The sequence below is a fragment of the Vespa crabro genome, chromosome 24, assembly GCF_910589235.1.
Source record: "Vespa crabro chromosome 24, iyVesCrab1.2, whole genome shotgun sequence".
Classification (NCBI taxonomy): domain Eukaryota; kingdom Metazoa; phylum Arthropoda; class Insecta; order Hymenoptera; family Vespidae; genus Vespa; species Vespa crabro.
The window spans coordinates 3,629,292-3,652,443 of record NC_060978.1 but is presented as its reverse complement, the minus strand read 5'-3'; the positions used below and the strand labels follow the sequence as shown (position 1 = coordinate 3,652,443).

The 23,152-nt window shown below is 39.3% G+C and overlaps 1 protein-coding gene across 5 annotated transcripts in view; it reads right to left on the bottom strand.

Annotated features, from left to right (window-relative positions):
- Positions 1-753: 753 nt before the first annotated feature.
- The window catches only part of LOC124432246 (dystroglycan 1-like), a 49,625-nt gene continuing 27,226 nt past the window's right edge, over positions 754-23,152 (bottom strand). For 2 of the 5 annotated variants that reach the window (XM_046980987.1, XM_046980986.1), the window contains exons 2-15: positions 11,520-11,890; positions 11,028-11,237; positions 10,033-10,161; positions 9,835-9,960; positions 9,331-9,705; positions 9,137-9,235; positions 8,196-8,687; positions 7,466-7,965; positions 7,145-7,340; positions 6,914-7,075; positions 6,574-6,813; positions 6,239-6,428; positions 5,448-6,128; positions 754-5,341 (exon numbers count right to left, since the gene is read on the bottom strand). In XM_046980987.1, coding sequence (XP_046836943.1) covers positions 5,118-5,341; positions 5,448-6,128; positions 6,239-6,428; positions 6,574-6,813; positions 6,914-7,075; positions 7,145-7,340; positions 7,466-7,965; positions 8,196-8,687; positions 9,137-9,235; positions 9,331-9,705; positions 9,835-9,960; positions 10,033-10,161; positions 11,028-11,237; positions 11,520-11,837 — 3,942 coding nt within the window. In that variant the 5' untranslated portion in view covers positions 11,838-11,890 and the 3' untranslated portion in view covers positions 754-5,117. The remainder of the gene's footprint in view (positions 5,342-5,447; positions 6,129-6,238; positions 6,429-6,573; positions 6,814-6,913; positions 7,076-7,144; positions 7,341-7,465; positions 7,966-8,195; positions 8,688-9,136; positions 9,236-9,330; positions 9,706-9,834; positions 9,961-10,032; positions 10,162-11,027; positions 11,238-11,519; positions 11,891-23,152) is intronic. The other 3 variants (XM_046980990.1, XM_046980991.1, XM_046980992.1) reach the window with 3 other exon arrangements.

The window sequence follows — 23,152 nt, the reverse complement described above, 5'->3', positions numbered from 1 at the left end:
AAGGAAAAGGAGATGAATGTTTTTTTAAACGGAAATGTAAAGGTATTTAGAGGCATAAAAAATATGGCTCGACTCTCTCGTCTCGTAACATTGTGTGACAGATAGTTTACAACAACAAATTTCGCGGTCTCGGTGCAAACATAAAGAAGAACAGATGGTTTTGGTACAGATGTTACTCTCTGTTCGAATAAAAGAACGGGCAACATTTCGAGGAGGTAATTCGTTCGAGGAAACACGCATCTTTCTTTTTATTAAACAGCTGGTAACATTTGTCACGATAACGTTATGTCATAGAACGTGCTTCGTAAACGTCATCGTTCTGCCTCCATTATGCCAATAAAGTGAATCGGTCGCGTTTACGACTGTACCAATAAAAATTAATGAATTCTAGTAATTTCTATTCAGAAAGCATTCTTCAAATCTTTCGGGTTTATCGAAATTTTACGTTAAAAGAAATTTGAAAATTTGATTTCCTTCTTTCCGAGCGTCCTCGGTTTTATCGACAAAAATTCACTTACCTGTACGTACAAATAAAATAATAAAGAAGTCCATCGTAAATATCGTCGCGCGACCATTGGATCTTTATTCGTGAATGATTTTTTTCTTTTCTGATCGAAACGGAAAATTTATCGTTAACGTTATCGTTGAGCGTTTTTCTTTTCGCTTTTTTTTTTTTTTCTTTTTTTCTTTTTCTTTCCTTTTTTCCTTTGATAGGTACTTGCATTATCGAAAAATTTTTCAAAGTCAGCAAGATGCTAAAACATGAAATTTATTCATTTGTGGCGACTGACGCAAACGACCAAACGTAGTCCATAGAAATTGCTAGCTCTGGTCTGCATTTCAATCCGAAATATATATTATATATGTAACCGTGCGAATGCGAAATTGTATTCTAGCACCGACACGGACGGAACCGACGGCTTACATAATCAAACGAATTCAAATATTTCAGTATATTAAGTTGTACCGTGCGAATAATCGAACGATCTTATAATCGAATGGATCGGACGGCGAAAAATAAGTTCGCTCGTTGTTCGGGAGACTTTCGAAGAAAGTTAATTTCGTAAAAACATAATGTATTTGGGTACTTCGATGAATACGACGCGATAACTTACATTTAAACGATACAAAAAGAGATAAGTCGCGTCTATATATAGTATAGGTATATATCCTCTAAACGTCGTAGCCCGTTCAACTCTGGAAGCAACGATCGATCTTTTTCGCGTGACTCTCGTTGTCAGTCGTTCTATGTCGTTCTATCTCGTATTACGTATGGTACGTCTATTTACGATTTTACTTTTCAACGTTATCATCAATGTTCATTATTTTAACGCATCCACGGAAAGCTCTTCGACTCGAGACAAGTACAAAGGACGTATACGTCGTACCCTAAAATGGCTTTATTAACTCGTAACCTTACACGTGTTTAATATGTAGTACTTGCCACAGATATATTCCGTAAATGTATATCATTGTTTCAATATTCATTCATTCACCAACGTGCTCGATTACGTACGTAGGGGGCTTGTAAAGTAATTATGGCGAGGCATCCATTAAAATCTACTCGCAATTATTCCCACATGTTAAAAATTCAGTTTTTACCTTTGCGTTTTATATAGTATACAAAAGTGTCTCGTCTTTTAAACCTTTTTTTTTTTGTTTTCCTTCGCGAAAAATACGCCGACAATGACGTTTACTTTAGAGATAAAAATACCGTCAAACTTCCGATCAGTACTGCCGTCAACTATATATCTATTTACACACACACGCTCGCACACACACTGTGTATATATATATATATATATATACATATACATATACATATATATATATATATATATAATGTATATATATACACACACACGCGCACACACGCGCACACACAAACACACATATATTTATAATTATGCAAATCGTACGGACGATACGATACCTAGCGTCAATTTTCCCTCTCCCTCCCTCCTTCAAATGGTAATTTCCCATAAACTTGGGGCGTTCGATCGATCGATCATTTTTCACTCTATTATTTCTCAGGAAAAAAAAAAATTCAAATCCGAAAATTACAGTGAGATCTATCTGTTTTGGTTACTTATCGTAATCGCCTCTTTCTACTTGCTCCTTTTCCATATCCTTTATACAATTATAAAATATTTTCAAGATACACTCGCAGGCCAGGAATAAAGTCTGAGCAATTCTTGATGCATCCCCTTCTTCTTGAGAGGACTCTTTCAACGAGTTTATCGTTGAAAACCTTCGAATCGCATCGTCTCTTGTCACATAAATATCGTACACACGATTTATCATACATAATCATCATTTTCACGGTAACATGATGGAGCGCTTTAAGAAGATGCACGAGCGATGATATGATTAAAAGCATGATATGAAAAGAGCTTGTTTATCGCAGCTCGCGAAGAGATAAGTCCGTTAAAGCGAATCGAGATTGGATTCGAAGACGTTTTACTTTTTCTTCATTATCTGATTACGTACGAGAGAACAAAAAATAAAAGAAGAAAAGACACATACTTACGTACTGCACCTTCTCTTACGTTCTAATTCATAAAAATGTGTCCGATAATTAAGCTTCGTTATGTAAACGATTTCTCCGTTATAAAAATTACTGTCCAATCGTAGGATAAGAAAAGAAAACTACTTACGACTTTTTATCGAACGTACCTATGACTTTTTATCGGCGCGTACCTATGACTACGCTTTTGGAAAAGTTTATACGCGATAAACAAGAGACAATGAGAAGGATTCCAATCGTCGTGTTATACACAATAAACTCTCAAAGAGAGTTTACAAAGACGCGAATTAATGTATAATATATATTAAAGTAATTTTTAGCTTGCATACGAAACATCCGTCTGTTATATGTTACATACAATTGTTATCACCATTCACACGATTTTCATAGGAGTTTCACATCCCCCCACCCCACCCCCAAATTTGCGGCTTCGTCGACCGTCCGTCGACATCATTAGGTAGGACGAATAAAAAACGAAGCCTCCAAACTTGAGGTTGCACCGATACTTTTCTTTCTTTCTTCTTTTTTTCTCTTCTTTTTTTTTTTTTTTGTTTAATCGTTTCTTACATTTCCTTTTCAAAAATATCAGGAAAAAGTATCGAGGTATCGAAGAAACGGCTGTATGCGTTAGACATTTTACCCGTGTATCGTGTCCCTTACTCCTTTTTCTCATAGCAGGAACGCGCAAGTTATTAACGGTGGCGCTTAGCGACACGCCTAAAAAATTACAAAAATGATTATAAAACGAACGTGTCCTTGCGCAAGCCATCCCGAACACGTTCCTTTCTTTTCTCTCTTTTCTTTGTTTTTTTTTTTTTTCTTTTTTTCTTTTTTTCCTGTGTGTGTCAACTATTTTAATCTCATTTCCATCCGTTAAATATTAATTATTTTTGGCTTGGTAACTATGTAAAAATCTAAATTAAATAACGGTTTATTATTCGTGTACGAATGCGTTGGTATTTGGATCAAGGTTAAAGTTGATTATTAACGTTGATCTAAATCCCTTATCAAAATAATTATAATAGAAATTTGGTGAAATCAAAGGGCAAAGTTAATCTTGCGTCTGGCGATGATCGTACGATTTGTACGTGCAAAAGAACTTGGCTGCCAAGTATTGTGCGTGAAAAGAAGAAAATGTAGGATCGCGATGCGTAATTGCAATTTTACGCATGATGAAGAACGTAAATGCTATGACGCTCGTCTGGCAGTATTCAAATATCATCGCTCCAAATACCTCACAGACTAATAATGTCTATCGAACAGCAAATAGGTATAATATACATATTTATATTTTTATATGTATATATATATATATATATATATGTATATGTATATATATATGTATATGTATATGTATCGTATATATTATCATCATTTCTTTCTTTAGTCTGCATGGCCTACGGTGCCAATGGAAGCATTTTGCTGTCACTTTACAATGGCATTGCACGAACCAATATTTAAAGATCCCGCGTCAAAAAGTTGTCGGTTTCTCTTTATGAGAGACAATGTTTTATCAAAACGATGATGATTCCGCGATAAGCGCCATTTTGACTTCATCTTAAATATATGCATATAAACGTTAAGTAATCTTCCGTCTTACGTTCGCTGTGATTTGTTCAATTCGCACGGTAAATAATCCTAAAGGAAATAAACAACGTTCGAGATGTAAGAAAAATGTGTCGGTCGATTAATGAACTGACGCCCCTCCCCCACCCCGCCCTGAATCACCGGTTGTACGTCGCTATAGTACTTCTTTTTTTTTTTTTTTTTTGGCAGTGTTACACGTTGTATGCACGATTAAAAGAGTTTCGTTCAAGTTGTTGATACTTCTTGAAGAAGCTTAATTCTCTTCAGGTAGGTAGTAGGTCGTAGAACCAACATGCGCAAATACGCGATGCATTCGTCACGCTTATTGCTTAAAAAATGGCACTGATTAATGAAATACGAAAGTCGTTGACTGTCCAGAGCATTATTTCAAATAGAATATCTTTGCACCTATCCACCTTTGTTGGTTCTACTAATGATCTAAACTAAATTTACTCGTCCGATCGGAGCAATGAGAATCCTTCTCTACAGTTTGAATTCGTTACGAAAGGCAACGCGTGATTTCTATTCCGTACTCCTTAAAAAATAATATATCGATAAATGAAGAAATCGTACGATATTAAGAATCAATGAAATGAAATACGTTAATAAAAAGTTATGACAGGTTGTTCATTACGTAACATTCTCGCAAACGTACGCGGCCAACTTATTTTCAATCCATATTCGTCCGTTGTAAAAAAAAAAAAAAAGGAAAAAAAAAAAAAGAAAAAAAAAAAAAAAAAAAAAAGAAACGTAATAAGTAAAAAAAAACGTGCAATTACAGATTTCCCTGTAAGAGAAATCATTCGGTTCGTTATGTGATACTCCGTGCAAGAAAATAAAAAGTTCAGTGATCGCTGTAAACGCTTAGGGCCCCGTAATTTTCAACGTTTCCGCCGAACTGAGATTTCTTGTAAGAATCCTTTTGCTTTTGCACGTGTATCGGTGATGCATCTCCGAGCATAGCTAGCATGTATTTGCGCGTAGGCGAGTGCACTGCATTTTGTTAGGGAGGCACGTATGGGGGCGGTTTTCTGTACGTCGGCGTTGGCTTCGGACGATTTTGTCGATTTGTATCGCGATTCGTCGCAAACGGCGGCGGCGGTTGGTAAGGCTCCTCGGAATTTTCTTTCGGCAACATTGGCACGTCCGCGCCGTCCTCGGTCTTTTGATATTCAGGAGGTGGAAGCGGTGGTTTCTCTTCCTTCAGGATAACGGGCGACTTATTGCCTAAAGTAAAATCAAAATTCACATTAGACGGTAATTTAGACTTTGAACACGAGCGTATTAATCGATCGAATATTGTTTGGCACCAACAACAAATTAATTTAAATACCTGGGTCTGGCTTTTCATCGAGCTCATCCTGAAATATCACGGGTATTCCCTTGCTACGGAAGCTCTGTCGCTCGTCGTCCTGCTCGCTAACGCTCATCTTGCCGCTGCGTCTACGTTTGTAAAGTATGCACGCTATCACGCCGGCTAGAATGAGCATGGCCGCTATTATAATGGCGGGCAGAACGAAGGTTATTAGATAATCATCGTGGAATGCACCGATCGAGGTGGAATCGTCGATGGGTGGCACGTGACTGTCCGGAGAATGGACGCCCGTCAATTCACCGCGACATATTCCCATTGGGATTACAGTGATTTGCTTAACTGGGAACTTCAGGCCCATCACGTCCAAAACCTCGTCGGTAACAGATCGTCTGTCGTTGTCGCTCTTAACCAATACCGCCCGTAATCTATTAACTTCTTCGTGGGCACAATAAGCCGTTGGTAATGTTCTGTTGTGCCACGTGATGACAGTACTGCCGTTCGAAATGCTGCGCAAAGAAATGGCGCTCGTGTCACGGTCGTGATACAAGTCACGCAATTTTTCAACAAAATTGCGCTTTTGCATGGCTGAATGAGCGAAGGATTCGTACGGTATATCCAGAGTCATCGAAAACTCAACCGTATGCGTCATGGGCGGAGCTGGATGTACAACGACCACTAAACCGTCCGTGGCGCTTGCGCCTGCAATTAAAACAACGTTCATACGTACAGAAGGACATTTTACATACATACAGAAAGAAATTTTATTGCATATTATTTATATACGAATTAAAACAATCCTCTTTGATTACCCTCTCTATCTGTCACGACCAATTGATATTCCTTTCGACCTACGTCATTTTGCAGAGGCACGCCATAAAATTCTTGATTTTTATTATCGAACTGTAACCATTCGTCGGGCGGAATAGGAGTACGTTCGATCGTCAAAAGAGACATTTTCATATTGCGAGAGGATCCGTCTTCTGAATCGAAGAACGTGTCCTAGAGACAATGGAAATATTATTTATAATAAATTCCGATAGAGTTAGAACAATGTAATCAATAAAATTTATTATCCTCTATCTCAAGAAGATTAATCGTTCCTCTATTAAAGATCCATTTGTTCGAAAACCATAATAATACGTACCTCTGGGACTTTGAATACAAGCAACTCCCCAACGGTGGCATTTACGTGATCCACTTGATTCCTTGGAACAGGAGGGAAATTTACTTTGGGCTCTTCGGTATGAGCTTTAGGTATTACCGATTGACGATTCATATCCTCGCACTGTCCGATCCCTTGGAAGACGACACGCTTCACTCTTAATTCAGGTGCCAAAGCTCCTCTCAATAAAGGACTAGGATCACCGTCCTTATCGATCAAAATCTAAGTAACGATGCAAAATATTCCTCTTAGAAAATGTAAGAATTTATTTATAATTAAAAAATTATATTCTTTCTGTAAATCTCATTCCGTAAATACGTACGCGTAATAGTTCATTTATGTGATCCTTGGGACATTCGCTACTACGAGGGAAGGTGTCGTTCATCCAAGTGAAAATAGCTTGATCGTGATCAATGCCGATAGCCCGTACTGTTATATAATACGGATCTGCGTCGCCGTATAGCTCGGCCAAACTTCCAATAACCTAGAACGAAAACGTTACACGTTACGAATTGTTATTGCCTCTGCGAATTGTGGAAATATCATCGAATACCTGTAATTCCCAATCAACATCGGTCGGGAAAAGATTGCGCTTATCTATTTTTAGATAAATACTAAATTCATGATTGACGATGCGACTCAATCTGTGCTGTTGAACGTGAACATCCAATATGTCGGAGACGTTTAGCCCACCGCTATCCGTGGCCACCAATTCGTAATTCCAAGTAGATATATCATTTTCGAGGGGTCTGCAACGATGGAAATAATGAAAAGACGACGGATGGACGGACGGAGAGAGAGGGGGGGGAGGGAGGGAGAAGCAGATAGGAAATAAAAGTTTCCGATGATATATACTTTACGACTGTGCACTTACAATCCGTAGACTTCTTGCGTACGAGGATTGAATTGAAGCCAATTGGTTGTTTTAATCGGTACACCTTGCAAGTATAGAACCAATTTTAGATTTCTCGTATCACCATCCTCGGGATCGCTGAAGGTGTCAGCAGGTATAACGTAACTTAACGGTTTGCCAGCTATCACACGAAGTTTCTTCAACCTTCTATCCTTTTTGGGTGGCAAATTGCTAATCGGAATTTCAATATTTTCCGTCGTAGCTTGCGACGGTGGAATCGTAACGGTCGTAGTAGATTGAGCCGCGGTAGTACTAGGGACAGTAGTACTACTAGCGATAGTAACACCAACGGTAGACGTGGCCGTATGTATCTCCGATTTCGTGTTAAATGTAGATAGCGTAGGAGTTTGCGTGGGCGGAATAGTCGTAGGGACACTTGTACTCCCAACGATAGTAGACGACGCAATTGGGGTGGTCGTTGTAGATTGACGCGTTACAGGTACAGTCATTCCATATGTCGCCTAAATAGAGACCGAATAAATCTGAGGTAAGATCGAGAAAGGAATCCTCCTATTCCTTTGACAATGTAACGATAAAAGCTCAAATCTTTTATATAATAATCTTACACCTGACGCGACCTAATGCGAGAATAAGCAGGAAATTAATGAATATTCGATGCGGACTAGGTAATCGAAATAGGAGCAAAATGGACTATCATACAAATGAAAAGCACAAAGCGTAGAAGCATTACCTCTTCGTACGTAACGTTAGCAAAAACAGTGGTAGGTTCTGTTTCTGCTTTTCCCGTAGCGCTGGTCGAAGCAGCTGTTGTGCTAAATTGAAGCGTAGTAATCGATGGTAGAGTGGTTGTGATTTCGGGAGAAATTGTGGGTAACAGAGTAACAGATTCCATGTCCACGCGTTGAGTATTATCTTCCCTCTCTTCCATAATATCCACCTTTGTAGGTTCTGTTGACGGAACAACGGTGGTCGAAGTGGTAGCTGGTGTTGTATCTGCTATTGTGCTTGTCGTAGTAATGCTACTTGTAGTAGTACTAGTAGTAGTAGTAGTAGTAGTAGTAGTAGTAGTAGTAGTAGGAGTAGTAGTAGGAGTAGTACTCGTGGGCATTGTCGTAGCTTGAGTCGTTGTGCTTGAAGTTGTCGTAGTTGGCATGGTTGTAGTGGTTGTAGTTGTAGTTGATGATGATGATGATGATGACGGTGTAAATTGGGTGGTTGTTGTCTGCGAAATCGTTAGTAGATGCGATGTAAGGCACGAAAAACTTTGTTAGTTACATTAGAGGGAGAGCGCGAAGGTGTATGGCAGAATACTTTTGATCTCTTCTATCCCGGATTCGTCGCAAGATAGAGCCAATACGCTGTATGGAGTTTTAATTATCGACCTACATCGTCAGAGTGTGTCTAATCGGGATGGCTTAGCTACTGTGTACTGCGCGAATACTGCAAAATATTTGTCGACTATCCTAAAGGACGTACGAAATACAATTTTTAAGCACGGCACGTGACCCCCTTCAAGCAATGGCACAGCAAATGAGCGTAGACAAAGGAATGACAATTTCGATAAAAGCCGCGCGATTTAGCGACACATTTTTCAACAACTTTCTTTTCTCTTCCTTTATATGCATGTATACGCGTATAAAAATTCTTCTTTCGGGAAAGAATTATACTTACGGTCAATAGACCATTGAACGAGGCGTTAGCGGCGTTTGATTCAGCGTTACGTGGATCTATAGATGGTACGATTTCTCGTTCGTCAACCTCTTCGTTCTGCTGAAAGGAAAAAAGATTAAAACGTTCATTCGACTTAACAATTTGATTTTTAAGGATAATTCAAATATAGCCAGGCTCTATGAATTATTTCGTACGCCCAAATCCAATGTTTCTTCTCCATGATGATGCCTATGCGGATGTTCCAACCATTCGGTGTTTCCTCTCGAGTTTACGTTAGGCACGAAAGACGGTTGCAACGGTGGTTCCGTGATCGCTTCGTTATCATCGCCACCGTCCTCGTCCTCGCCATATTCATCGTCGTCATAATCGTAACCCTCGTAATCGTCGGCGTCGAAATCACCAGATCCGGCTTCTCTACGGCTTCTAGATAGAAAGGTCGAGTCAGTCTTTACGCGCCACAATAGTACAGGAAGTTGAAGAACCTCCGCTAGTGTCCCATCTTTCGCCTGATCTCGCAGCTGTTTGACCAAATTCGTCTGGTGCCTCCATAAGTGACCGTCGCACCCAACCTGCAGTCACCAAAAGTCTCTTTATTTATAGTCTATATATATATATATATATATATATATATATATATATATATATAAAATTTATACATAAAAGAAACTAGAACAATCATTTAGAATACATTCATTTACCTGCCATTGGATAGCCGTCAGATGCCTCTCGGTACGATATTTAACATTCCCAGGGCCGGTAAATATAACCAGAGAATCGGGGTTCAAAGTTTCCTTAGCGCTTTGCGGGTGCATAGAGAATGCACTCTGAAAAAGAGATAGTGAAGGACGTACATATAACACCTGTATGTGTATTATAGAGGATAAAAGAATACTAACCGTGTGGAGTCCCAAAAATCCAGCAAGATTCTCGATCGCGTTTACTTTAACGGACGGTGTGAGATTCTCGAACTTGACATCCAGAAAGATCGTTAGCAGCGTCTGGTCCTCTCCTTCCTTACAGTGACTCTAAAATGAGAATAATCGTTTTAATATCCTCGCATTTCGTTTATACGACCGTTGCAAACCTGAAGTATTAATAGGGTCGTTGGATACTTGGAAGCTTACTCGTACGTCGGTGACGCATGACAATATCAATTGGCATCAATCAGTTACCGTCTACGAAACTAATTTCTTTATGAGATTGAAATATAGCAATAAATCGCAACGACAAATCAACGACATGGAGCTTTTAACGTCAATATATATCGTGTATATATAATGGCTTTTCGAAATTTAAACATTAAACAATTAGTTACACCGTTTTCCTTTCAAATTATTTATCTCTTTAATCTATCTAATAGCATAAAGGATGATGAAAATTGCTAGGTAAAAAATCATTTGACAGGCATAATTTATTTATTGAGATTAAAAATCGATAAATAAAGAAAGATAATATCCAAATAAACAAATGTAATCGGAGTGTAAGAGGTTCACTCGACGTCGGTTTAAGTTTAACTAGAGCATTAATTTTAATCGATCGAACGAAACCAAGTTATCCGGTGGCCGAATTCGCCTTAAAAGCATATCATTCATTTTATCTTTCGTTCGGCTTCGAAACTTGACCTAGAAACTGGCGAATGGGTACCTGTTACGTGTGCGAGCTGGACGTAAAACGCTTGAAACGTTGCCAAGAAAATATTTTCTTCTGAAGCCGGAGGCAACCACGTGGAGGAGTGCCCGACACACGGTTAACAAAATCGATAAAGACTGAGAGTTAATCGATAGGAAAAATCACTCAGTTTTCCACGATATGTTTCAAATATAACGACGTTTCTCTGATCCCTTTATGTAGCGATATATAATTTGTCGAAAATGACAAACTTTAATTTTACCTTGCCGTCTTTGTGCTTGACCTCCTCGCGTTTCTCCGGAACTACCTGCACGACGAAAGCGTCTTTGGCGTTGTCGCCGTGTTTCCCGATAGCCTTGACGATTAAATGATGATTACCGGCATCTTTCTTCGATGGGACACCAAGAAGAGTGGAAGCGGCATCGTCCCAGTACAACCAACGGGACAGGCTCTGTCCATTTGCCTCGTGTATCTGAAAATCGTGATGAATTCGATTCGATATATCTTTGCCAAAGTGAAATCGAAGATTTCAAGGGACAAAGATCGCAAATTGGATAGCAAACAGGACTCATTCGGATTGTTGGCCGTTCTCCCGTAGAGAGAGAGAGAACGATTGGAGCGAGTAAGTAAACTTTTGACGTTGAAACGACCATCGGTACTCAAGAGAGAGAGAGAGTTTGGCACTTGTCCAGATATATATTGAGGAAGAAAGAAAGATATCACCTGTGCGAGTAAGGCGATGCGAGTCACTCACCTCGTAACGTTCTACGCTACCACCGAAAGCTTGTCTCGTGATCCTTAATTTGAAAATGTGACCGACTGGAACGACGACATCCGGTATATCCCACAATCTCTCGACTCGATGATGTCTCTTTGTATCTTTCGTCAATCGTCGATCGTGTTCCACTACGTTTCTACTACGATCGGCGATGTGCCTCTCGATCGAGGGAGTGCTGCTACTTTCCTCGCCGATGTCGTCAAAGACCAGATCGTCCTCTTGCAAGTTATATCCCAGCACTAGAGGCAGGAGGAGGAGGAGGACCAGGTACGTCAGGATATGAGGCTTCATCATTCTTTTTGGGGGAGAATCTTCAGGCTCGCTTGTATCATACCATGCTGCTACACCTGTAAATTATTATTACTACTTAATACGATATGGAATAATTCGAGATATTTAAAAGGGGAGGGAGGGTGGGGGGTGGGGGGGTGGGGGAAAGAACCATTTAAAGAGCAATACAACAGTCAATCGAGTAAGCTATTTTATCGAAATAATACATTTATCATCGCGTCGTCGTGTCGATAAAAATAGCTTCGACAATTTCTATCAGTTGCTTCATTCATTCAATATTATAATCGTATCGAAAAGGAATGGCGTTGATGATGCTCTTATGAAAAAGTTTGAGAGAACGAACCGTATCACCCCTTCGTTCGCAGTTTTTCTATCGTCGGCTGATTCAAACGACGGTACGAGTCGTTACGGTACGAGAAGAACGCAAAGAAGAAATAGAGAAGAAATTACGATAGAACCACCAGCAGATTGAGAAGAAGGAAGATTGATTCGGGAAATAAGTCGTTGAAGAATAAGCTATCCAAGATCCGTTACGATGCTCGTACGTAGGCAGAACAATCGCATTTTGGTTTCTTCTTGTCAAAAGCACGAACTTTTAAATACGAGTGCATAACGAGCCAATATAATACAACAGCATTACGTTTTCGGTTAGGAATGTCGAGCATCGTTCTCTACGAGATAGACTTGTACGCGTGCGAGAATACATCATCGTATTCCCTCATATAAGAACGAACGATGCGGGTGGAATATCGAAGAGGAGGATGATGTCATTGGACGCCTCGGTTCGGCTTCCGAGTAATATGATGCATAAACGTTGTCCGTTCTGTAAATAAAATTCGTTAATATACCGGATGATAAATACAGATGGTTAGCGAAAGGAGATAGGGGCCAAACTCGGGTGATTTCTAAGCATCCAAAAATGCTCATATTATTTGTTTCTTATAAATTAACAATGGACTCGAAACATTTATCTTTCGAAGAAATTTTAAATGCGGCCTATAATGTAGTAAAAGTAAACAAGTGAAAATCTTTACTTAATATTCACACCGAAACGTTAGTTGACTGATAAAAGGATATACGAAAGACGTGCACGAGAGGCTCTACGACGATCGTTCTTCTCGCGAGGTTACACGAATAGAATGTAGAATTGGTCGGATGTCTCGCAGACTTGGAGGCGCCGAACGGAAGTGTTGGCTTTGAGGCTTACACGATCGATAATGTACTATAAAAGGGATCGATAAGAACCAAAAGCATTTTGTCCTTCCACAATAATGTTTCTTATATCGCCTACTCTCGTATCTACTACCGATTTTCTATGGATGTAGACCAATCGTGCGACATCCGTTCTAAAAGAGTTCACACAGTTGGGACACGTTCTTAATATTCTTATAGAAACCGGGTGTGAAAAAGAAAGAAGGAAGGAAGGAAGGAAAGAAAGAAAGAAAGAAAGATGGTATCGAATTATAAAACGTTCTATGGAGGAGTGCTTGACGGTGGCAATGGATGATCTGTCCATCCATCAATATCTATGTCCCCCCCTCCCTCTCGTCTGTCCACGCGGCCGTCATAATCGACGTTACGCTATGTCAAACTTGGTCTAAAATTTAGTGCGGCGACCGATCAAGCGTAATTACATTTGACATAGGATCGTTGAAAAACCACCGATCCTCGAAGGAACCACGCTTAGATCACGCTTTACGATATTTACATTTACATTATTTCTTTACCATTGTATCTCTCGATTTTTCCTATAAGATTTCATTTCGAATTCTCTGGCGTAAATCGAAAGAAACGTCGTAACGAATATTGTAACGAATAACGTAAGAATAACAATAAGCATTAATGAAATAGAGAAAAAGAAAAAAAGCAAGAATATTCACGTTCGGCGATAAGGGGCGACGATTAATCGAGGTAAATAAAAGAGCAAATAAAAGATATCGCGTTCGTCTGATTTATAAATGAAATTTTTCGAAGGAAATTGGAAAAAGTGGAAAAAAATTGCAAAGCTTCTCTCGCATCCGCAACTGCAAGCTAATATTCCGCGCAAGATAAACATTAGAATATTTACAAACGATTCGATTTCTCTATTCTCACGTTCCAACGCAAATTCATTATTTCCCCAAAGATCGTTCTAGTCTCTCACAATCAGTCATACATCCTATTCGTTAATATCTATAGCAGATATAAAATAGAGATAGCGATTTGATTCGCGAACGCGGTTCGAGTTCGATGTTCGGAAAATAAACGACGACTGACAAGTCACCGAGTGAAAATTTTGGAGCGGACAATGACGACGCGGCTTGGCGAGGGGATCAAATTTTCGTTAAAATCCGTCAAATATTTTATTATCGTTTTTTCTAAATCACTTCTATATCAATACGTGATATTTGGTAAATTATCCTTTCAGAGAGAGAGAGAGAGAGAGAGAGAGAGAGAGAGAGAGAGAGTGGATGTCTCTCGATGAGAACTGAATTAACGTGCATTTGGTCGTAGCGGGCTCCGTAACGATTTGCATAACACCCATCAAAAACCAGAATATGGGATATGTTAAAGCACTTTTCGACGATTTAACGGCCCATTTATTTTTCATATATATAATACGGAGAGATGGTTATATTTCGAGTTCGCAAATGTCCGAATTGGACGACACTTGACGACGCTTAATCAATCCACCGTAGAATTCAACAAGCAACTCGAGTTTATACGTCTAGCTGCCTGTTTTTTTCTCTTTTCCTTAGAACGCTTCAAACGCGGATGCATTTTTCAAAAGGGATCGGAACCCACTGCATTCCGATCGAATTGAAATCCGGATGTCGAAGAATAATAATAAAAGAAAACGTCGTTCGTTCGTTCGCTCATTCATTCATTCATTTAATCGCACGCACAAAGCAGCCTTGTGCTCGAACGTGAATCCAAAGACCGATCGAAAGGGAAAAAAAGGTCTAAGATTTCACGCTGACAGTTATTTCTGAAGTTATAAACAGTGACGTCAGCCTCGCGATATCAAAACGAGACGAATGAATGTTTAAAATGAATCTCCGGGCGTTCCGACGCTGCAAGCATCATCTCTTCCTTAGGATCTAAATTTAAATTGATCTCAAGGCGTTCCCGTCGCCACCCTTTTAAATCTTTCCGTTCGGGAAAACGAATTATTAAAAAAATGTTTAAGTACGTATCGAATCCAAGTACGAACCTGGAAGGATTTTAACCCGTTAACGAAAAATCTTTCTCTCGCGGAAATGCAAACGTTAGGAGAATTCGACGGATTGTTTTCGTTGGATCGTTCGAAGGAAAATGCGATCCAGGTTGCAACGAAGCACACACACACACACACACACACAAACACATATACTTCAACTCGACGCGACCCGCTCCGATATTGATCGGACCCTCTGCTGTATCGGCTTAACCGAGCTCTATACATAGAAACTTAAGTAACCATTATCCAGTTTCCAACTTATATCTTCGATCAGTTTTGAACGACATTCTTTTCGATAACGTTAAAAAGAGAAACGATCGTACTTTGGAAAGAGCGACGGATCGAAAAGTAGTAAAGTTCGAGGAGAATTTTATTACCACTCTTTCGACACTTTGCTCTTCGTTTAAAGTCCAACGATTGGAATGAAAGGAAAAAAGAGAGGATGGGAGAGAAGAAGAAAGAAGAATTCTGTACCGAACGGACTCTATGTGCTCGTAATTGGATCGAAATAATTAAGCTGAAATAATTAAGCAACATCGGCCTGATTATACCAAATGGCCTATATAATCTCGCATTTCCCACAAAAACAGTGGACAGTACTTGTCGAACGATTATTCGCAATCTTTTCCGCTGATAATTCTCGATAAGGAACGCGCGCGGAAAGAGAAAAATCCTTATAGATGGGTACATCTACCTAGCTCTACGTGCATGGATTTAAATTTGCATTTTTTTCATTTTTATTCCCATATTCGTTTATACCATCGCGATCCTTTCATTCGCTTTTCCGCGATGCAAATTATCGTTTCGTTTATCGATACGAAAAAAGATTAACGAACAGCCCAGCTTTGCTCCCATTGATTAGCCTTATATTATATCGAGCAACGCGTTCAATAATGCCAACGCTTAATCGATATTATCCCTTATGAGATATCGTAAAATAATACGATAGCGACGAAGAAAGAAAGGAAGGGTATCCGAATTAAACCAAGATAAAACGTTTCTCCTTTTCATCCTTTCTTTCTCTCTCTTTATCGCGTCTGCTTTACGAGCTTCCGCTTACGAAATTTTCAAGTCTACTCGGACGGCATTTAATGCGTCTCGTGCGCACGTGCTGTGTACACAAAGGAACCGTTTGCTTAGTCTCTTTTGGCCTAGCAGATGTTACCGCGAACGAGCTGTAAAAGTTGTACCTAAATGTTTAACGAGATACTTGCTCGAAAACAAACAAATTTATAATCCTCCTCTCGTAACGATAATCGTACGAGAAATCGTCTTTGGGTTTTTTTTGCTCTTTTTCTTTTTACCATATTTACACGAAAAGAAAAAATTAATTCGATAATTAAAAAGGCTCGCGAAAGGTATTATTAAGATAGTGCAAGAGAAAGTTTCACTATTCCTACGGATTAAAGGATTATGTATTATATTTTTTACTTGGAAAAGATAATTGCCTAGCCTTCGTACCTTACGAACGAGATTAACGTTTCTCCGCCTCTTTTCTTTTTTCGCACCAGCAATGTCCTCCTAAGCTCAAGCTTTTTCAGTTCACGTAACTACGCGAATTCGCCGGAGCCCCCTAATCCTTGTGCGAGTGCTTCGAAGCCGACTTTTGAGCACGACGCCACCACCTATTTCCCATTTCTTCCAATACGGCGGTACGTCATCACATCTCCCTAAGGAGAGAGAGAGAGAGAGAGAGAGAGAGAGAGAGAGAGAGGGAGAGAGAGAGAGAGAAAGTAAAAATAAGGCCAGGCGAGGGCCTGCATTAACAATGTCGGAAGATTTTAACCTTGTTGCAGGCGGTTACCGTTCCGTCAGATATCGTTCTCCTGTGCGAAATTTCCAACGAGAAACGAAAGGGCAAAAAAAGCAAAGCTCGAAGACGTTCTCTCGGGACCAAGAAAAGTCCCGGCTAAGCGCCATATCTCTTCGAGGGCTAGAGACAAAACTTTACTTTCCCCGTGCACATATCGTCTCCTCGTACTTCGTTACTCCTCGAGAATGAGATTGAACTTTTTATTCGGTCTTACCTTTCCAAGCGATTCATACGAAATAGAGCTATCTAGAACGTGTCAACCTTTTTACATCGTTTTAGAGGGAGAGAGAGAATACGTGCGTGTATAAATGGACACTAGAGTATTAAAATGCAAGCGTATTTGAGATGAATACGTGTCACGAATTTGACAATCAGGATCGGTAGAATAGCCGGAAGCAAGAGAGTGAATCGGTAATGAGAGGCTGTTGCAAGCAAGATGCAAAAGCAAACGATCGTTCGAGTAAAATAAGACGAACGTGCATAGGCATTGTTTCATAAAGATTAAACTACTCTCCGAGTAGTAATTTGAAAGCTCCTCGAAACTTTTCGCTAATGTTATTAAATAGGTCTCTATTCTTATCTTGCATATACATATATATACATATATGTATATGTAATTGGAATTTTATCAACTTGTAATGCAATGCAATGAATAAACGGTAGACATATTTAACGTAGTAATGAGAACGCGTAAAATTATCGTAAATTTAATTGTCATTTTATCGACTTACATGTTTAAAGATATGTACGGTTAAAATACAGAGGTGGAACACTCTATTTCTCTCTCTCCCTCTCGGTCCGTTTTGATGTTTCCCATCGGGTGGTAGTGGACGAAATGAAATCACGAGAGGATTTAATAAAGCCCAGGCATATTTAGTCGGTACACAAAGTTTTACTTGCTCGTCTCTAGGGGGAATGAAATTCTCCTAGGTCTTCCACTCACTTAGCATCAAGTTTAACGTAGTAGAGAACGGTGAGTGAGTAGTATCGTTCTTCCAAACAATGAAAAACGGTTGAAAAGTTTTGAATAGGGCACACGAGAGGGAGAAAAGGGCAGAGGTTGTTTTTTGTCTCTTCAAAGCGATCTTTCTAAGCACATACATTCAACCGGTCGTAAAATTACAAGAGATAAAATATACCATTGGTTCTTACGTATCGTTACGATTAAATAAAATATCGTAATGATAATCGTGAGGACAAATGCACGTCGTTGTCGGAAGAGTCGCGCGTTTTCCAGTAGCCGCGATGAAACGAATTTTAAAAGTATTGAAATATACTATGTAAAACCGAATGAACTGGGATATAACAAGAGAGCGAGGAAGCTCGTCGGCGAAATTATCTTTCGTGACGTAATGACGAAAGGAAAATAATTTTTTCTCGATCTTCTCGAAGAGCGCTCGGAAACGTGACGAGAGATAAAAGAAACTTGTAAGGAGTATCAAAGAAGCATCGGCGGAAATTCTTATTTTAATTCTTATTTAAAACGGGATCTCCTAAAAAGAAAACTAAAGAGGATACATACATCCTATAAGCATTTCTCTGTCTTCTTTGTTTTTTTTTTTCTTTGTCTTTTTGACGAACAACTTAGAAATATATAATAAAGAAAAGGAGATGCCCCGGTGACATCGTGAACTTTAAAGGCTGAATAAAGATGAGTTTTCAATAAGGTAATTTCTAACGTTTTTAAAGCCGTTGAAAGAAAGAAAGGAAAAAAAAATCAGGCTATTCGATGTATTCTCGTAAAAGGAAAGAAAAGTGGTTAATCGTCGTTTAAAAGCGGAATCACGCGGAAATCTCTGTCATGTAATTCGTAATATTTTCTAAAGCTACACGTACACGACGATTATCTTTTAATCTTTGCGATTTGCACGAACTAACATACACTAACATGCCGCGGCCTTATGTATACTCACGGCCGCGCTTAATAATATAACGCTAAATGCGACTAAGATGATATTTGTAAAAGCGCTCGCTCGTCGAAACATCGACATCATTTTGTAATCACGCGAATTCGTTGAGCCTACCGATTATTTTGATTCTGTTAATAATAAAGAGATCGCGTGTTCTCGCGTAATCGCGCTTTAACCCATATATCGGTTGACCCCTATACGTGGAATTCTATATTTGCCGATAAATTCGTTAAAGACACTCTCCAGAGATATTGAATAACGAATGTAGTAACCGTACTATCAAAGTTTCAGAGAAAATAAAGGTGACCGATTTTGTCACCTTTATCGGTGTCGACAAAGTGTGAATTATTTGCCGAATCGTTTTCAATAATGAAAAAAAAAAAAAAAGCAAAGCCGCTGCTTTCTCTTAAAATATCGTTCGAGGATACGATATAATAAAGGATCGAATAAATATATATATATATATATATATATATATATGTATATATAAGATCTCTCGATGATATTAAAGCTATAAAATTTCTCAAAAAGTAATTCGAACAAAGGCGCTTTCGACGAACGAACCGAATCTTTCAGCATCGATGAATTTCTCTCACGAGGAACGTTGCTGAGAGGACGTCTATATGTAAATCTAAAAAAGCCGACGGTCTATCGCCTACTCGACTATGCATTCGTCTCTATGTAAGCACTTAGGTACGTCTATATCATCGACGAATGACGTTTGATGTACTTAGATATGCACTCTCGTCGAGACGCCTAACGCCCAACGCTCTCAAAGGAGCAACGTATATACGTAAATTTGAAATACGTTTGAGTAAAAACAAATTCATTCGAAGAAAATACAGATGAGATACGGACGCGTTGCAAGGCTTCTTGGAAAACTTTCCAAGAATAATCCGTTCGCAATATCACAAATTAAGTATGCGTTGGTTCTGGAAAATATTTGCAATTGTGGATGTTGCCGAGTGCTATCGAGATCCGTATGAAAGTTTGTATAAGTTATTACTCGAATTAAATATTTATGCGAGGCGACAAAAGGCGACAATTTTGAACGACAAGAATTAAAAAGGATCGAGTAAACGTACGCGCAACCAAGGGATATTGTTATAGCGCACGTTTCGCGTTTGTTAAACAGAGAAAGAAACGTATAAACACCATAAAATTTTCATATATCCTAAGCTAGTGTTATCGCTTAGCTCGTCGATATATCACGATCATGCGCAAGCAAATAAACCTTTCGGCGATAATATCCGCTGTTTGTTTGTTATTTTCGGGGAAAAAAGGGGAAAAAAATAAAACGAAAAAAGGTCTTGAACGATAACTCCTCTCCTATCGAGCTCCTCCCCTCCCCCCATCATATTACGTTATACGAATTGCCATTTTACAACTGTATCTGCGTATAAGAGGGAGAGAGAGACTTATTATTAATGAGGAGAATATGTACTTACGTACGAATAAATATCATCGCTCGTCTTTTTGCAACGTCAACCCACGTCGAGTCTCCACGTGCTTGTCTCCATAGAAATTCGCGATACGAACGTGACGGCCTCGTTGATGATTCATTTCCAATAAAAAAAAAAAAAAAAAAAAAAAAATATATATATATATATAAGCATAAGCTATGTGTACCTATACCACAGTGGAAAAGTACTCGCTCGCCATATGATAGAAATCCCTGGTTTTCCTATCCCTCTACTAGCCTCTCTCTCATTTCTTTCGATAAAAGCCTACCCTTGAGCCTTCGAAATTGTAAAACAATACCCTTTGAAGGCCTCTACGATTCGTGCCCTCCGGAAGGGTCTACTGGCAGAAAATAATTTCGAGCGTTCTCCTCGAAATGCTTCGTTATTTTGACACCGCGTTAATTGACTTTCGAGACGATATCGGCCCGCTTTGTTCTCCGTCTCTTCGGGGGTTCGAAAACGCGTGAAACTTCGTTTCGAAGTCGTTCGATAATTACAGCCGACGTTGCACGCTATAAAGTAGAAGGAATAATATATTTTAGGTAGACGTAACATTAAAGCGTCGTTAAGTCTTCGCTGAGAAAAAGTTTAGGAAATGTTTTCATCGAAAGACTCGATAAGAGTCAAAGCGTGAATATCGGAAAATTGACGGTTTCGGCGGAGCTTCTCCTACGGCTCGCCGACGTTCCTCGATCTATTCCTACAAAGAGCGTCACGGTTAAGCGATCAAAGTGAGGAATAATCGTACGGGACACCAAGTGTTTTTCTGCTCTTTACTCTCGACAAATATTATCTAAAATAAACGCCTGACCGATTCCCATTGTAAATATCTATAGAAATTGATAACTGCTTTCATTACATATAGGTACGTAACTACGTAAAATCGACGAACCGAACTCGATTATAATACTACCAATTAATAATAGGAGAAGTCATGTACGATTAAGTAAATATATACGTTAAAACCATTCACGAGTATCGTCGTTCGGCCATTTTACGTTCGTCTTAAATTATTCCAATTAATATATTCTAGGCGTGCCTCGTACGAATAATCGGCTCGGAAATCGACGGAGACGTTTTTCACGCGGAATGTTTTCTTAATGGGAAAAGTATCCGGCCGGATTATAACAACGATTTGTACGCCCTCGGCATATTACATCGCGATCGATCTTGGACATTCGTCTTCTACGGTGCACGTATTACGAATGACCTTACTTCGTCAAATTAAACTAATATAATAGCAGAACTAGGGAGGAGAATTTGGGTGTGCAGGCGGTTATATGCCTTCGGAAACTGGTTTCGAGATTAATCGAGTCGTCCAAGATATAGGTACAAAGATCTTCCTACGCTCGTTCGAGTTTAGATGGTGTAAAGTTTGATCGGGGTGCCGCCACCGAATCGTGATAATCACGGATTCATCGATAAGTTCGAAAATACGATCCGTATTACTAGGCCACAGCATCGCGTTTTTATTAAGGCGTATCGTCTTAGTAACAATCTTGATTGAATTGAGTCACTCGAACGAAAGATATTCGATATCGATATCGATCGTGCTCCGAATACGAATAAGTAATCCTACAAATAAATTTTTGACGAACCCCGGTTACCTATATCTAATGGTGTGTCGCATCATCTACGTATGAAAGAAAGAAAAAAAAGAAAAAAAAAAACAAAGAAAAAAAAGAACAAGCACTTTCGTGTTTCTTCGTCATAGGTAAAACATAGGTAGTTCGGAGCTCTGGCAACGAACTGACAACTGCACACGCCGTTTAATTAACTCGCACTAACAAGTCGACCCGACTAATTAAGCTTACTCTATAATTAACTATGCTCAAGTTTAATCGGCTTGTAAGGTACATCTTGATATATGAGCAACCATAGACCGTAACCGGTCGAGAACGTTAGCTTTGTAACTGAGGCAAAGAACTCTCGCTGATTGGATCGCAGTGTAGGAGTTACGTTGAATAAAATCAAAGAATTAGGTATATCTTATTTGGTTTAATACGTAAGAGAAAACATTACGGAGGCGAAATGATGAAATAAGACGATAAAAGATAACGCGTAGAATACGTACGTAGATTGCTTAGGTAGAGTAAGGGGTATCGAAGGAAAAGCCAGACGTCGTTCTCCCCATGAACATAAACCACAGAGAGGCCGTAAAAACATAAAACGCGTTAAAGTACGAGGATGGTACGCACAATAGGTCCATTCAACGTAGTTGACGCTGCGCCACTAAACGCTCCTTATCGCAGTACGAAGAACAACCGTGAGCGATCTCTCTCGCTACGAAAAACTTTTAAACGAGTTCGATAACACTAAATCCTTATGAAAATCTTAATGATTTCGATCTTGCAATATCAGAGACATTAAAATACCAGAGTTGAAAATTAGTGCAAGCGTCAAATGACTCTATACGAAAACTACGTATTATATATCGTTGTTCATAGGATCAAGTTTGTCTCTTACGTAATCTCAGTTTTCCCATATCTTTTTCCAAACATATTTTTTCAATATATTTTTTCAATATATTTTTTCGGACAGAATCGAATTTCATTCGGTACGAATTATCGGGAGATACGCATGTTATAACGAAACGAGCTAATGCATACTCGACGAAACGTATTATCGATAATTACACAACGGAGAGAGAGAGAGAGAGAGAGAGAGAGAGAGAGAGAGAGAGAGAGAGAGAGAGAGAGAGAGAGCAGCTTAGTCCGATAAATTTTCGTTCGAGTACGCCTCCTTTCGATCGCTCGTTATCATCGTTTTGCGAGCCAACGAAAACCTCGTCGAGGAAAAGAACTCGTATTCGAAAAGGTACGTCGATAAGGTACACCTTATCCCCGACCTAGAGATCCTCTAGCTAATTAGGTGTCCGTGCTATAACTGCGAATAACCCATCTCCCGAGCAACGAATTTCCTTACTTTTTCTT